This window comes from Podarcis liolepis (assembly GCF_965112155.1).
Source record: "Podarcis liolepis genome assembly, chromosome: 2".
Classification (NCBI taxonomy): Eukaryota; Metazoa; Chordata; class Lepidosauria; order Squamata; family Lacertidae; genus Podarcis; species Podarcis liolepis.
Window position 1 is genome coordinate 23,301,175 of NC_139555.1, and position 17,231 is coordinate 23,318,405.

At 40.3% G+C, this 17,231-nt stretch overlaps 1 protein-coding gene across 6 annotated transcripts in view; it reads left to right on the plus strand.

Annotated features, from left to right (window-relative positions):
- HELZ (helicase with zinc finger) overlaps window positions 1-17,231 on the plus strand; it is a 122,662-nt gene that overhangs the window by 61,637 nt on the left and 43,794 nt on the right. For 3 of the 6 annotated variants that reach the window (XM_083489786.1, XM_083489789.1, XM_083489787.1), the window contains 6 exons: window positions 4,817-4,947; window positions 6,213-6,392; window positions 6,890-6,991; window positions 10,047-10,225; window positions 12,189-12,307; window positions 15,727-15,872. In XM_083489786.1, the coding sequence (XP_083345912.1) occupies window positions 4,817-4,947; window positions 6,213-6,392; window positions 6,890-6,991; window positions 10,047-10,225; window positions 12,189-12,307; window positions 15,727-15,872 (857 nt within the window). Of the gene's footprint in view, window positions 1-4,816; window positions 4,948-6,212; window positions 6,393-6,886; window positions 6,992-10,046; window positions 10,226-12,188; window positions 12,308-15,726; window positions 15,873-17,231 lie in introns of all 6 variants that reach the window. The other 3 variants (XM_083489784.1, XM_083489785.1, XM_083489788.1) reach the window with 1 other exon arrangement.

The following is a 17,231-nucleotide window of genomic DNA, read 5'->3' on the forward strand; positions in this document are numbered from 1 at the left end:
GAAGTGGAGATTTAGGCACCCTCTAGAGAAACAATTTACGTATCACTCGGAACCAAACCAATCAATGTCAAGAATAGACCAAATATGGGTCTCGAGCGAACTTATACCGAGAATCCAAAAAATTGAAATACAGGCTAAAGTTATCTCGGACCATAACCCGATCACGATGGAGTTAAAAGGACTGGAAGAGCGAACTTTCAGATGGAGATTGAATGATAACTTATGGGCCGACCAAAAATTTGCTGAAAAAATACAGAAAAAACTGATAGAATATTTTCAGGATAACTTAGATAAAGGGACAAAACTGAGTACTGTCTGGGATGCAAGTAAGGCAGTGGTGAGGGGCCTATGTATTCAACAAGATGCATGGAAAAGAAAGAACAAAGAAAAAAAGACAAGAGAGATTCTGAGACAAATTATGGACAACGAACAAAAGCTGATTAAAAAACCTAATGATGAGAAGATAAAGCAGGAAATAAAGGCTCTACAAACCCAATTTGCTATGTTAATAAATAAAGAGGTCGAATGGAATATTAAAATGTTAAGGCAAAAAAATTTCGAGTTTGCAAATAAATCTGGAAAATGGCTTGCCTGGCAGGTAAAAAGAAGAAAAGAACAAAAACTGATTAATAAAATTGAATTAAATGGAGAAGAAATTACCGACCCGAAAGAAATTAGAAAAGGTTTTGTGGATTACTATAAACAACTATACAGGAAAAGTGAAAGGAACAACAAAGAAAAAATAGAAAGATATCTGGAAGGAAAGATGTTGAAGAAGATCCCGACAGATCAAAAAGAACAATTAAATGCACCAATATGTAGAGAAGAGGTAGAAGAAGTGATAAAAGAACTAAAAAGAGGGAAGGCACCAGGCCCTGATGGGTTTACATCAAGTTATTATAAAGAAATGAAAGATGTGTTGATAACCCCGCTGATTGAAGTAATGAACAACATATTAAAAGAAAGAGATATTCCAGACACATGGAAAGAGGCATTTATTTCAATAATTCCTAAACAAGACTCGGACCCAACTCAAATTAAGAACTACAGACCCATTTCTTTGTTAAATACGGACTATAAGATCTTTGCAGGTGTCTTAGCCAAAAGAATAAAAAAGATACTTTCAAAAATCATACACAAAGACCAAGCTGGTTTTTTACCGGGAAGACAAATAAGTGATAATACAAGAAATATAGTTAATATCATCGAATTCTTATCTAGTAGATGCGATAAACCAGCATGTTTAATTTTTGTAGACGCGGAGAAAGCGTTCGATAATGTGGTCTGGGATTTTATGATGAAAAACTTAGAGGTTATGGAGGTGGGCCAGGAATTTCTGAACGGCATAAGGGCAATCTACACAGAACAAAAAGCAAGATTGATAGTCAACAGTGTTATTTCGGAAGATATTAAAATTGCCAAGGGAACAAGACAGGGGTGCCCGCTTTCACCATTGTTGTTTATAGTGGTTCTTGAAACCTTACTAAATGCAATAAGACAAAACAAAAAAATTAAAGGGGTGACATTAGGTGCTAATGAATATAAAGTCAAAGCTTACGCAGACGATGTGGCCCTGATGGTGGAAGAGCCGATAGAAAGTACAAAGGAGATTTTGGACGAGATGGGGAAATTTGGCAATATAGCAGGATTTAAACTGAACAAAGGGAAAACAAAAATGATCGTTAAAAATCTGGATCAGGATAAGATTGACCAATTACAACAAAGAACAGGGATTGAGGTAGTTAGAAAGGTTAAGTACTTGGGAATATGGCTTTCTGGAAAGAATATTGATCTATATCAAAACAACTACACCCCAGTTTGGAATAGAATAAAAAAAGAATTGGAGACGTGGGCCAGAATGAAACTATCATTCTGGGGACGAATATCAATGGTTAAGATGATGGTGCTTCCTAAGCTGTTATTCCTGTTCCAAACTATACCGATATTAAAAGGAAAAAAAGATTTTAGAGACTGGCAAAAGGTGATATCAAGATATGTCTGGGAAGGGAAGAAGCCTAGAATTAAATTTAAATTACTGACAGAAATTAAAGAAAGAGGTGGCTTCTCCCTACCAGACATGAGACTGTATTATGAAGCGGCATGTTTGTGCTGGTTAAAAGAGTGGGTGAAATTGGAAAATAAGGAACTTTTAGATTTGGAAGGATATAATAACAGATTCGGGTGGCACGCGTACCTATGGTGCGACAAAAAAAGGGTTCATAAGGGGTTTGGTGATCATATCTTCAGAGGTGCGTTAATAGAGGTCTGGGATAGATATAAAAATATACTAGAACCAAAAACTCCCCACTGGTTATCCCCCCTAGAAATAATGGACGTAAAGAAAATCAATATGAGAGGAAAGTGGGGAAGATACGAAGAAATGGTGACCAATGATGGAGGAAAGTGGAAAATAAAGTCATACGACCAAGTCAAAGTCCTTACATATGATTGGCTGCACTATTTTCAGATTAATGAAATGTTTAAAAAAGAGGTGAAGGAAAGGGGTTATGAGGAAAAAGAATCTAGATACCAAAAAGAGATAATAAATAATGAACATAAAAATCTGTCAAAAATGTATAAAATGCTGCTGGAGTGGAATACGAAGGACGAAGAAGTAAAATCAGTGATGGTTCAGTGGGAGAGGGACTTTGGATATAGTATCCAATCGGAAGACTGGGATAGGTTATGGAAGGTGAATATAAAATTTACGGCGTGTACCCTATTGAAAGAAAACATGATGAAGATGCTTTACAGGTGGTACATGACACCAGTGAAGCTGGCAAAGATGTACAAGGCAGACAACAAATGTTGGAAGTGTAGACAGAAAGAAGGGACATTCTATCACCAATGGTGGGAATGTAAAAAAATTAAAAGTTTTTGGGAGGAGATCTACAACGAAATGAAAAAGATGCTGAGATACACCTTTGCAAAAAAGCCAGAAAGCTTCCTATTGGGTATGGTAAGAAAGGATATTGAAAGGAAAGATCGTAAGCTCTTCCAGTATGCGGTAACGGCTGCTAGAATTGTGTTAGCTCAGAGATGGAAGCAGGAGGAAGTCCCGACTGTTGAAGAGTGGAGAGAAAAATTGACAGAATATGTAGAACTTGACAGATTAACAGGGAAAATTAGGCATACTAAAGACCAAAAGTTTATACAAGACTGGGGAAAATTTGTGGGTTATCTGGAAAATAATTGTGATGTAAATACAACGCTAGTGGGTTTTAAAGACGCACTGTAAAGATTCAATAAGTATTGTCTATTAGAAATATGGAAAGAAGGGAGGAAAAATGGCAATATGTAAGAATGGAATGCGTAAGAAAGGATAACTACGAATGATTGTTAGTAACGCTGAAGGAAGTCAAAAATGGATAAAAATGTTGTAACATGGATAAAATGTATAATTGGTTGGAAACCAATAAAATTTTAAAATGCAAAAAAAAAAAAAAAAAAGAAATCTGTAATTAAAGAGATTTTAGATTGTAGAGTTTGCATAAGAATCAACCTTTCTTTCAGCACTTTGATTTGGAAGATTTTTTGTTTTGTTTTTGGTCATAAGCACAAATGTTAAATTAAAGCTGTGCACATTTCTAGCTTTCATGACTAACTCCCTGCCCAAGGCTTTGAGCTGCATTAATCCATTTTTTTCAATGAAAATGTCTGTCATTATTTGCTTAGTTAGTAAGACAATTGTTTGAACTAATTTTATTGTTCATTTTCAGACATAGGTTCTGGTTAAGATGCTGTGCTCTGTGCTGAAACATTGCTGAAGTCTAGTAATATTTTGGGGGGCTTTGTTATTTGCTATGAGTATACAGTAATTGAGAAGAAAATAAATTTTAGCTAGTGCTCAGCCAGAAATCACTTCTGTGGTGTTGAACGTGAATGGTTAATTCACCCTGTTCCCAACCTTTCCATAGCATTTCCACAGCTTATTGCTGACTTATCCTCCTTGGAGGGTTAGTTGTGTATATGATGGCTTATGTTGCAGTTTTGCTATCAGTGGACCATGCTGTATTATGTGTCATGTTCTTTGTATTTTTTATTTTTAAAAGGATATTCTGACTCTGTCAGTAGTCAGTACAGTGGTACCTCGGGTTACAGACGCTTCAGGTTACAGACTCCGATAACCCAGAAATATTACCTCAGGTTAAGAACTTTGCTTCAGGATGAGAACAGAAATTGTGCTCTGGCGGCGCGGCGGCAGCAGGAGGCCCCATTAGCTAAAGTGTTGCTTCAGGTTAAGAACAGTTTCAGATTAAGAATGGACCTCCGGAACGACTTAAGTACTTAACCCGAGGTACCACTGTATATGTTTTTGTAGACCCAGGGGTGGACATTGCTCAAAGGTAATCCATCAGGGATGAGGCCAGAGACAAAGGTCGGTGAGGCCACCCCTTTTCTTTCTCACTTTCTGCCACTCTTTTCTTTTCCACCCCCATTTCTCCATTTCTCCACTCCTTTGACCTTTGCTATAGTTCTTCTATGAGAACACTGTATTTCATTTACCGATGCACGGTCTGAGTTATTATTTTTTTTTTTTTAAAAAACCACTTGTACAACTATGTATACAGGATAGTAGCCAAAACCACAAATTGTGTTACTATTACAAAAATGTTTCTCTTGGGCTTTCCATTTTTTTAAAGTTTACATAAAAGCATTTAGGAAAGGTTTTGATCTAATCTGTAGGATTAGGTGTTGTGAATTTGTTGGAATATGTGATTGCAGTAGTTCTGTTTAGCCCAAGTCTAAAACTATTTATTTCAGTTGCCTGTTTTCTGGCATACCTTTTCATTTATTAATTTTGTATGTACTGTAGGTTGAACTTCAGTTTCAGTTAAACCGCTTACCCCTCTGTGAAATGCATTATGCCTTGGACAGGATCAAGGACAACAGCATTCTCTTTCCAGATGTCGGCATGACGCCCACAATACCTTGGAGCCCCAACAGGTACAAAAATGCAAACAGTTTCATACCGAAATAAAAAAATTCCTTCCAGTAGCACCTTAAAGACCAACTAAGTTAGTTCTTGGTATGAGCTTTCGTGTGCATGCACACTTCTTCAGATACACTGAAACAGAAGTTGCCAGATCCTTCTAAATAGTGAGAAGGTGGGGAGGGGTATTACTCAGAAGGGTGGTGGGAATGGGAGATTGGCAGATAGCTGAGATGAGCCTGTTGACGACTCTAAACGACTGCAATAGGTCTTACAGGAAAAGGCAAGGGGTGGGAAGGTGAGAAATGGCTTAGTCATGTATAATGAGATAAGAATCCAATGTCTTTGTTCAGACCAGGTCTCTCCATGGTTTTAAGTTTGGTAATGAGTTGCAATTCAGCAGCTTCTCTTTCCAGTCTATTTCTGAAATTCCTTTGTAGTAAAACAGCTACTTTGAGATCTTGTATAGAATGTCCTGGGAGATTGAAGTGTTCTCCTACTGGTTTCTCTGTTTTGTGATTCTATCTGTAACCAGTTTCATACCGGTCTCTGGTATATTTAAATTATATTGCATTCTTTGTAGCAGGTGCCTCAGACATGCATCTACACTAGAAATACCTACCTTCTGTAGGGTGCGGGAACAGGACATGAAGTGATATAGCAGGAAAGTAAACTTATCCTAGAAACCTTAGAAACAGGAAACTTTCTTTGTTCTCTCTAATATCAAAAGTCAGTTGTAATGAATTGCATTCTTATGGGCAGAAGCAGCTTACCTTTGCCATTTATCCTGAATGTTAGCAGAGTGTGTAAACAGTATAATAATGTGGGGTTGATTTACCGTATTTTTCGCTCTCTAGGACGCACCCTACCATAGGACACACCTTGTTTCAGAGGGGGAGAACAAGGAAAAAAATTCTCCCCCTCTCTGCGCAGCGCCCCTTCAGCGAAGCGGCAGGAGAAACGGAGCCCCTTCCATTTCTCCTCCCACTTAGCTGAAGGGGCACCTACCCTTCAGCAAAAGGAACCCAAAGCCTCTGGAGCGCAGCGGGAGCGCTCCCACTGCACTTCGGAGGCTTCGCGTTGCTATCGCTGAAGCCAAGGAGCCTTTATTCTCTCCATAACACACACACACATTTCCCCTTAATTTTTGGAGGGGAAAATGTGTGTCTTATAGAGCGAAAAATACGGTAATTTTTGTTTCAGGCATGTCTTTGAGTAGTCATTTCTTTCTAAACCACGATGCTTTGGCGATGCTAAATGTCTGCTTTCTATTGTACAGACAGTGGGATGAGCAGTTGGATCCTAGGCTCAACGCAAAGCAGAAAGAGGCTGTTCTGGCTATCACAACACCACTCTCAATACAGTTGCCTCCTGTTCTTATCATCGGTCCCTATGGGACAGGCAAAACCTTCACTTTGGCTCAGGCAGTCAAGCACATACTCCAACAGCAGGATACTAGGTGAGGTGGCCCGATATATAGATATTTAATTGGAATGCAAATGCCAAACTTTAAGAGGAAGTTTAATAGTATAGAATCTCCATCCAGCTTAAAAAAACCCCCCATCCATCATTGTTTTGTATATATATGTATATATATATTCAGGAAAGAACTCAACAGTAAAAAGTGTAGTCTCCCCTTAGAAGAATGAATTAAAATTGGAACAAATGCATTGCCGTATATTTAGAAAGCTGTGCACTGTGTAGAATTTAATAGCTGTCTTTATTTTAAAGCTACATTAGGATTGTGTACAATGTTTTTTTTATAAAAAACCCTATGTTGAAAGTTTAAATCTTCCCACAGAAATTAGTTAGAAGCATCATTGAGCCATAAAGTTTGCAGACTAATTTCACTGAAAGAAATGTGTGAGGAAGATGGCCACTATTTTTTTTTGTACTGCTTTTGAATGATTTTCTGTTTCTTCATTGCTTTTTTATTTGCACCATTTATTCCAGCAGGATTCTCATTTGCACCCATTCTAATAGTGCTGCTGATCTCTACATAAAGGATTATTTACATCCATATGTAGAAGCAGGCAATCCCCAGGCGAGACCTCTCAGGTATTTTTTTAAGGCTTATTACGTATCTGTACAATATCTTAAGAAAAGGTGTCTATTCAAAATAGTTTTGAAAAACCTCAATGCTTTTAAGTTTATTGGCATTTAAAAACAATGTTGCCTAACTTTGATACAGTAACTAAAATGCAAATTGGAGCAAAGTCAACATGTTTTTGTTTCGTCCATTAAAGATAAAAGACATCCTTTTTTAAGCTTTACATATGTGGATATATGTGCTTTTCTAACTGAACAAATTTTGATATGGTCTTCTAAAAAGCTACTAAGGTGTAATTTTCAGGCGTAATTTTAAAGAAAATTAGGTACTAATTGGATTTTGGTTGGGGATTAATGGTGTTTTTAAAATCAGAGCAACATTTCGAGCAAATGGCTGAGAAAAGAAGCAATATATTTTTTAACATCATACAAAATTAGTTCAGTATCAAGCCGTTTGTGTATTAAATTAACTTGTCATAGATATTAGGAGAATGAGCAGAAGAAAAATCACACAAGATAATTTTATTCCTTCCCGTGGAGTCAAAAATGACCCCTTGGAAGACTTTGTGTATATTTGTATCTGGAATACCTAGAAATTTGCTTAAGACTAGATTTAATTTAAGCCGAGAGTTCATTTAGGCTGCAAATCCTGCTATTAAAATGTGATTGACCTCTGCATGTAGTCAGGGCAATAGTCTGTCATGGAAGGAAGCTTTCTGCAAGCAAATGCTTTGTATATAAAATTAGACAAAATTTCATCTGAAATGACAACATTGCTCTAGTCCTGTTGCTACCTTAATACCAGCCCATGGCTCCTGGCACACATTTTCCTCTCCTGCTTTGACACTACCTTGGAATTACAATGCCTATCTTCCTCTACAACTCCATAGGAAAGTAGAGGGGGCAGAGCTGTCTTGAGACTTCAAATCTAAACCCTTCCCAAGAGCAGGAATCCCACTTAGTGATCCTTATCAAACAATTGGATACGTTTAGATAATACAGCTGAAAAGTGACATTCTGACTGCTCCATAGGTGGGGAGTCCTTTAAAAAAAGAAATCTTGGCGTCTTCTCCCTCTGCATCAAGAATGGGGATTGAACAGAGCACATGCGCCAAGAATTGGATTTTTGTAACAAGATGTTGATCTACATACATTCCTCAAGATAACCCTGGGGAAACCTGTTTTGTTCATACTCAGCTGAACTGGGAGGCTAGATGAGCAGTTTCATGAAGTCCCATTGGCTAGTCACTCTTGAGATTCTTTCTTTTATTTCCTCTTTAGCATTTGGTTTGGCTCATTTGTTTGTGCAAATTCATGCTGTTCGATGCACGCCTGCTCTCTGTGAGAGTCCAGAGCTCCGTGGGAGAGCACATGTTTCCGTATGCAGGTGGTCACAGGTTCGTTTCTGACATTTCTAGTTCAAGTGATCTCCTATAGCAGAACTAGAAATACCAGAGACTTGAAAGAAACAGCACTGGGCAAGATAGGCCAACGGTCCAGTGAAACTTCATGTACGCTGCTAGTGCCACACTGTGCTTTTTCTAATAGAGATACACCTAGAGATCCATTTTGCAATCTGTCTAACCACCTCATGTTACGATCAGTTCCTCCTTTCTCTTCCACCCTGTCAACTCCAAAAGCCTCCTAGCTCAATGTTCTGGTCTCCATCACTCTTTCTGATCACTTAGGCTTCTAGGCACCCAAGTCTAATGGTCGTGTGGCCCTTTGTTGAGAATCATAGACTCCTTTGTTGCACATCATGGCCCGCCATGTCTCCAGAGCATCTTTACCATATCTCAGGACCAATAAGCTCCCCCTCAATTTGAAACACACAGGAGTTGCTGGATTTGGAAGATCCAGCCAGTTGTCCCTGTTAATCAGTGATCCACAGAGTCTGTGACAGCTGCTTTTGAATGTTTGTAATCCCATGTTGGAAGGATTATAGATTTATATCCCATCTCCCCTTTAGCTCTGTAGCATACTGGTTCTTTCCCATCTACTTTATCTTCCTAACAAGTCTATAATGTAGGTTTAGACTGGGAGAGAGTGTGTGTCCCAAGATCACCATTCACTCATTGGTTGAGTGAGGATTTGAATCCGGGTCACCCCAGTTTTAGTCCTTGAACCTACTGGTTCTCTGGATTCTCCTGGGTCCAGTTTAATCACCTCTCCTATAAGAACATTTGCCTGCTCTTTTGTGGGTGATCATCAGATACCCTGGCTTGTAGTATGTCAGTTATCTTAGTTGAAGGTGGCTGTGGGCATTATTGGACCTAGTTATTCTGTATATAGAGTGCATCCGTCAATGAAAAAATAGATGGAAGTGAGAAAAACAAGTGGCAAGAGAAGGTGAGGAGGGAGGAGGCGCACATGAGCAGAAGATCAGGTGTAGAAAGGAGTAAACTAACTAACCAAGGAGCAGAAGGAGGAGGTGAATGGAGGTGGAGGAAGTAAAGTGGGCTTGAGGGATGGAAGAAGGAGAAGTGAATGAAGGAGCAAAAGGTGGAGTAGATGAGGAGAAACTAGACAGGGGATGGCTGACAACACTGCTTCTGACGGAATCAAATAAAAATTGCTGTGCATTTTAGTGTAGAACACTGCAATCATACACATGTCCATTCAGAAATAACACTCATTAGTTCAGTGGATCTTACTGTCAGGTAAGTGGGAATTGGATTGAAGCTAAAGAGTAGCAGGTTACTATTTTAAGGTCACGTAAACAAGCCAATTATTTTCTGTTTACAGTACTTCAAAACATGTTGATATATTACAGCCAAAGGGATTACACATTTGTATTTGAAAAACAGATTTATTAGAGGATTGTGGTATCGGCATGCTGAAAGAATGGAGTTGAAGCATTTTTTAGTATACAGTCAGTTGTATGACATGATACACCAAAGCACTCAACTGATTTTACACACACACACACACACACACACACACACACACACAGGCACATGTGAAAAAATAAGAAAGTTATGGCTGTTTTACTCTTGAAAAAATTACTTTGTTTCCTCCAAAACAAATTTTTGGGCAAAAATTAAGATATTTTCTTCTATTACAGGGTGTATTTCAGAAATCGCTGGGTAAAGACTGTTCACCCAGTTGTGCATCAATACTGTTTGATTTCAAGCACACATTCCACCTTTCAGATGCCCCAGAAAGAAGATGTTCTTAAACAACGAGTAGTAGTGGTTACTTTGAATACTTCACAATATTTATGTCAGCTGGATCTTAAACCTGGTGAGGAAATGTACATGAAAAAGTATTTTAGTATTCCTTTCTTTGTGATTTAAAAATCATGTATTTGTTTGTGTGACTTTCTGTGCAAACTGGAGGAAGTGGGAAACTAATGCTGGGCCCATTCTGTTCCGTGTCTCTTATCTGTATAAAGCCAGTGTTTTTGTGTGTGGGTACAGGCAATCCTTGTTTTGCACAGGGGTTCTGTTCCGGACCCCCACATGCATCGGTGGAGCATGCATAAGCCCGCTCTGCCCCTTTTTGTGATGTTTCTGTGACATTTTGGGCTACTTCCTGGGTTTGGCGCATTGCGCGTATGTGCAATCGTGCGTAATTTGGATGTGCCTAAACTGGGAGTTGCCTGTACTCAGTGGTATGGAGAGCAAGGACCTCTTTTTATTACTTCATATATGCATGTGACAAAACATACAAATATAAAGCCCGTTTAACTATTTGCAAAGCTAGTGTGAGTACTTGCATACAACTGTTCACAAGAGATAAAAATGTATGAGGCTTCAGTTAAAAAGAATAGTCCACAGTTTTTTCTTCTGTCTTAGTTAATGAAAGCTCATTGGATAATCATAAGTGTTGAAACATGGATAGAAACTTATACTATTGTACTCATCCCTGTTGTGTGATTTCTCAAAAACTAATAAACAAACAAACGAATGTATTATGCCTGAACCACCTTTTCTTTTATTGGCAGAGCAAGGTTACCAGGTTGGTTGAGTATTGGCACGACATTTTGGTTGAAGGCAGGATGAACTTTTTGGGAAGTAGGCATTTTTCATAATCCAGTTAGTTCCTGCCTTCAGCGAGAGCCAATGCCCAACCAACCTGATGACCTTGTGCTGTCAATGGAAAACTACTCTTCAGGTAAGTGCCAACTGTACTTCCTTCACAGGTGAAAGATACTTTCCTTCTACTCTGAAAATGTAATGTACTCTGAAAGTGTGGTGTGGTGGTTAAGAGCGGTAGACTCATAATCTGGTGAACCGGGTTCGCGTCTCTGCTCCTCCACATGCAGCTGCTGGGTGACCTTGGGCCAGTCACACTTCTCTGAAGTCTCTGAGCCCCACTCACCTCACAGAGTGTTTGTTGTGGGGGAGGAAGGGAAAGGAGAATGTTAGCCGCTTTGAGACTCCTTCGAGTAGTGATAAGGCGAGATATCAAATCCAAACTCTGGAAAAGCCCTTTGTTGGGCAAGGTGTTTCTGTAAGAAGAGATAACATTATGAGCAGATTTTACCATAGATAAGGATGAATAGTTTATTATAAGAAACATATTCTAACAGGGTCCAGGAAATCCTCATGCATAAAATTCTGCCAGAAGATCACTCTGGTGAGCCAGTGTGGTGTAGTGGTTAAGAGCGGTAGTCTCGTAATCTGGTGAACTGGGTTCGATTCCCCGCTCCTCCACATGCAGCTGCTGGGTGACCTTGGGCCAGTCACACTTCTCTGAAGTCTCTGAGCCCCACTCACCTCACAGAGTGTTTGTTGTGGGGGAGGAAGGGAAAGGAGAATGTTAGCCGCTTTGAGACTCCTGAAGGGGAGTGAAAGGCGGGATATCAAATCCAAACTCTTCTTCTTGATTGTTTAAAGCAATGTTTCCCAAACTTGAGGCTCCAGCTGTTTTTGGACTACAACTCCCATCATCCTTAGCTAGCAAGACCAGAGGTCAGGTATGATGGGAATTGTAGCCTGAAAACAGCAAGAGACCCAAGTTTGGGAAACACTGATCTAAATTATTCTACCTCTTTACCTTTGATCTCAACTTTGGTGGGATAGATTTGGAGGAGATTTCTGTTTACTGAGAATAACTTGCCGAAATCAGCCATCTTATAAGATACATCAATTGTGTTGATTAGGTTTCAGTCTGTTCACAGTCCTGAATCTAAATGTTTTGATAGTATTAGCACCATTTTTATCACTTGCTGCTTAACATTTTGTCTGTTTCTGTTTTATAGGGTTTTTTACACATATTCTGTTAGATGAAGCTGCACAGGCAATGGAGTGCGAGACTATCATGCCTCTAGCATTAGCAAGTAAAAATACAAGAATTGTCTTGGCTGGAGACCATATGCAAGTAAGACTGTGTATTCTTGAACTCACCTCATATAAATCTTTTCTTCAGGGAAATGAAAATTACCAACAAAGTATATTTGCAGATTACAAAGCAGCTCTTGCATCAAACACTCCCAACAGGTAGTGTGGTGCAATAAAAAGAATAAAGTATTAGTCTTAAAGTCTCAGTTTTAAATCTTACATTGGCCATCAATTTATTCGTTGGCCTTAGGCAAGCAACTTCCTTTCAGCCTTAGCAACTCTGTATACTAAAATGTAATAATACTTGTCATACTCTAACACTGAGCTCTTGAGATGGGGAGTAGGACTTCTCAATTGTACATACGTGCCTTTACAAATCAACTGTTGACAACGGTTGAAGTTTTTCTGTTGTAAAAAGGCGACAGGATGAGAAAAATTATCTAAGTTGATAAGGTGTCAGACTCGAAAAGAAGCAATATTTATTGCTTGCTTTTCACCGATAAGGAAACAAAACACTTGACAGGGGGTGAGACGCTAGAATAGGAAGAGGAGTGGACCGAAGAAGTGAACTGAAAGTAAATGGAAGGTTTCAGAAATCAAGCATGAAAATCAAAGAGGAGAAAAGAATGATCTTTAGCAGAGAATGAAACAAGAAAGCATACACCTGTGCTTGTTAGGGAGAAGATCAAAATCATGGCTGCGGGTTAGCAGGACAAATAGATTGAAAATAAATGGTGGAAGAAACAATAGCAACAGCAGAATTGGATGGCTGGAAGGAAAGAATAGAAAACGAAAGAAGGGAAATGGAGGAGAACAGATTTTTAAAAAACAGAAAATTGGTGAATAAAGGCAGAGTAAGCCGTTTGGAAATAAGCAGTACAGTATAACCAGGGCTTTTTTTCTCATGGCACGCCCTGTTACTCCATACCAACAACTTTTTTTTACAGCAATGTCATGTCAAGGAACAAAGAGAGTTGAGAGAGAGAGAGAAGGGGAAGAAGGAAGTATGCATGTGGTCTGTGTGAGAGAGATGCATTTGGGGAGAAAGAGATGTTTGGTTTTGTATATGTGTTGTGTGTTTGAGAGAGGAATGCATCTGTGTCTGTGGTCTGCCTTGTGTATGGTGTGTGCATTGAATGCACATGTATACAAGCCATTGTATATTATTTCCCTAAAATTGGGAATGTTCCTTGTTGCTAGATAGCAACAGCATCATGTTGTGTGTGTGATCTCCACAATGGGGATCATCAGAACTTAGCTGACTTCCCTCCATTTACTCTGTCAGGATGTGTGAACTAGGAAAGGGAAAACTCTGAGCTGAGGCATTTTGTGCACTTAAATATAAATATATTTCTCTCCTCGTTTAGTACGTAGGTATCTCATTCATGGTGATTGAACACTTTGCTTGTGACCTTTTTGCAGTTTCAAAAGAGGACCTTAAATAATTACGAATAAATTATGATAAGTTTGTTACAAGTTTAGTAAAGAAGTGGGGAGGGAGTACGGGAAGAGGGGAGTGTGGGAAACAGATTTTACAATTTATTGATATATGAGTACTAGCACCACTTTTTTTAACAACAGAAAAAAGCACGAAGTGGTAACTCAGAACAAGATTCAGAGTATGATCACTAGTGATGAATCAAAAGGTAGCCCCACTAGAATGCTAAATAGCTATATTAGAAGTGGAATTGACATAAATGTTAAAATGACTCTGAGAGTAGGAAATGAAGAAAGAAGAGATGTTAAGTGCATGTGAATAATAAAAAGAGAAGAAACAGTGGCAAATAGGCAATCACCAGGCAAAGATGAATAGGAAAGAAAGCATGGAGCACAAATCCCACATGAAAAAAATAATGTGAAGATGCGAAAGCTCACATGTGAAAAGGACAAAAGCATAAAATTCTATGGTGTGGTCTTTGAGGGAGACAGAATTGCTAAGCTACTATAAGGAAAAAAAATTGGCAGAACTGCAGAAGGTTAGCTTAATTTCAATAAAAGTCATATGAGGGATAAGAGCAGTCTTATCACACGTAGAATAACAAATTGCAACAGAATAGGAACTGAAAAAGAGGGCAGTTGGAAAGGTGAAAATGATTATTAAAGACAGAGAAGGGTCAGAGTACCGTATTTTTCGCCCCATAGGACGCACCGCCCCATAGGACGCACCTAGTTTTTTGGGGGGGGGGAGAAGAAAGGAAAAATTTTTTATCTCCCCCCCAGGCGCGGGGGCTGGCGCGGGGGAAGCCTGAGCTTCCCCCGACCCCAGCCCCAGAACAGGCTGCCGCCCCAAGCCTTGCGCGCCCGGTGGGACCTCCTGCAGGGCGCGCGAGGCTTGCTGACATCTGCCCGAAGCAGGGGGCGGGCTCCGCAGCTGGCCCCCTGCTTCGGGCTGCAGGCTGCTGCCCCAAGCCTCGCGCGCCCGGCGGGACCTCCTGCCAGGCACGCGAGGCTTATGGACATCTGCCCGAAGCAGGGGGCGGGCTCCGCAGCTGGCCCCCTGCTTCGGGCTGCAGGCTGCCACCCCAAGCCTTGCGCGCCTGGCGGGACCTCCCGCCGGGCACGCGAGGCTTGCGGATAGCTTCCTGAAGCCTGGAGAGCGAGAGGGGTCAGTGCGCACTGACCCCTCTCACTCTCCAGGCTTCAGCGAAAGCCTGCATTCACCCCATAGGACGCACACACATTTCCCCTTCCTTTTTGGAGGGGAAAAGTGCGTTCTATAGGGCGAAAAATACGGTAATAGCCCGATGCCGTCGCATAGGATGGGGCCATGTTGTGAGGTTGGCTATGGTAGAGAACCTTCTCTGTGGCAGGAAGCTAGTGGATGCATGATCCTAGTGGCTGCTTGGCCTTCTACACACTGGCGTTGGCCCAGTGGGATGAATCAGCTTTACTGGCTGGCTTTTGTGGCTTGAGCCTTGGGGCATACCTGGGAGAGAGTGTTCCCTCTCTGGTGTGCTGCTAGATTATAAATAGGAGCCCCCAACATGTCCTCATCTATCCAGTACTTCTCTCTTGGCCACAGGAAATGAGGAAATCAGTTGCTGTTTTTAACAAGGAAAAGAGTGTGTGTGTGCTCAGCTTGTTCCTCTTGTAGCTTTAGGACTGGGCTGCCTTGTCTTGTCATGAAATATATATATAGTAACCAAATAAAGGCACCCAGTTCTCAGGTTTTTAGATTTGGACTGAGACAGGTCTTTGCTTTGGGGCTACAAGAGCTGCAGACGTTGATAATCATGTTATTTTGCTGCCTGTGGGTACAGGGAGCAAGCTATGAATAAAGTGTCATCCTAGTTGTTTCTTCACTTTAGTTTAAGACACTTAATGCCATTTCTATGGATTTGCAGTTAGTTTTTCCCTGATCTTTTGCAACACAGCATGAGATCATGTTGTGCACAGACATGATCATTCAGTTATAAAGCTCATAAATAACATTTTCTTTTCGTTCTTTCTCTGATGCAGCTTAGTCCTTTTGTCTACAGTGAGTTTGCCAGAGAGAGAAATCTTCACGTCTCGCTACTTGACCGTCTCTATGAACACTACCCTGCAGAATTTCCTTGCAGGATCTTGCTGTGTGAGAACTATCGCTCCCATGAAGCTATCATCAAGTAGGTGTGAACTTTTTCACTGTATCACACTTTTTGCGTGGCTGATGCAAGTGTCTAATAGAAAACTTTTTAAAAAAGTCCTTTGCCATTGCAGTCTCAAATTGAAAACACTCTTCTAGAACTTCCATTATAATAAAACACTAGTTTTTATGTTAAAATGAACATAAGAATATTATTTTGTGAAGCTTAGAATGATTTATGAGGGCTTCCATAATTGTGGTTGGTACTACCGAAGCTGCAGCCAAATTTTGAGAAAGTTGACAAAAACCGGTCTAGCTGATGTACCTAAAGCAAATGCACTAAGCTTCCAAAAAAGTTCAGACTTGGTTGGCAGATAATCATTTGATGTGTGGAAGAGATTTATTCAATTTTTTTTAAAAAATGGCTCGTATGTGGTCTTGTTTTATATTACTTATGTGTTGATTTTGGACAAATCAGTTTGGAGTGTATCCAACTCACAAGTGAAAGTGAGAAAGTGAGAGTGTAAGCATCAGTGAGACTATGTTTATAATCCACTATTTGGGCTCCACTTGTTCCGTGGATAAAATGAAGACACAAGAGCATGGGTAGGCAAACTAAGGCTCGGGGGCCAGACCCTGCCCAATCGCCTTCTCAATCTGGCCTGTGGATGGTCCGGGAATCAGCATGTTTTTACTTGAGTAGAATGTGTCCTTTTATTTAAAATTCATCTGGGTTATTTGTGGGGCCTGCCTGGTGTTTTTACATAAGTAGAATGTGTGCTTTTATTTAAAATGCATCTCCGGGTTATTTGTGGTGCATAGGAATTCGTTCATTCCCCCCCCTTCAAAATATAGCCCCCCCCACAAGGTCTGAGGGACAGTGGACCGGCCCCCTGCTGAAAAAGTTTGCTGACGCCTGCACAAGAGGCTGTGGTCCTATGCCCACCGCAAAGTAAACCTTGTTAAGTTCAATGAGTAGCAATGCATAGGGTGACACAGAAAAGAGTTGCAGTTGGTGGGGTGGCACAGGTGGTGTGACAATACTCATGGGCATTCCAAACACCAAGCATCACCATTGGTTCTTGGGGGGGGGGGAGCATGCAGAGTGAAGTTTGGTCTGGATGTGGTGGCAGAAGGGTACCATTGGGCTATCCATACCCCACACCCAAAACACGCTTCATCCCCTGTGCTTGGCTCCCTCTCTTTTCCATGCTCAGAATTCGAAAGGCAGGTGAGCAGCACCTGTGCTGCTCCACTGGCTGCTACTGGCTGTAAATCAGTTGCTTTCACCATTTATGTGAATTCTAACGGCCTTATTGATAAAGACATTTATTTCTCAGTTAAAAATATGAGCAGAGAAATGCTTCGGCAGTTCAATTATAAATGTCTTTAAATGAGT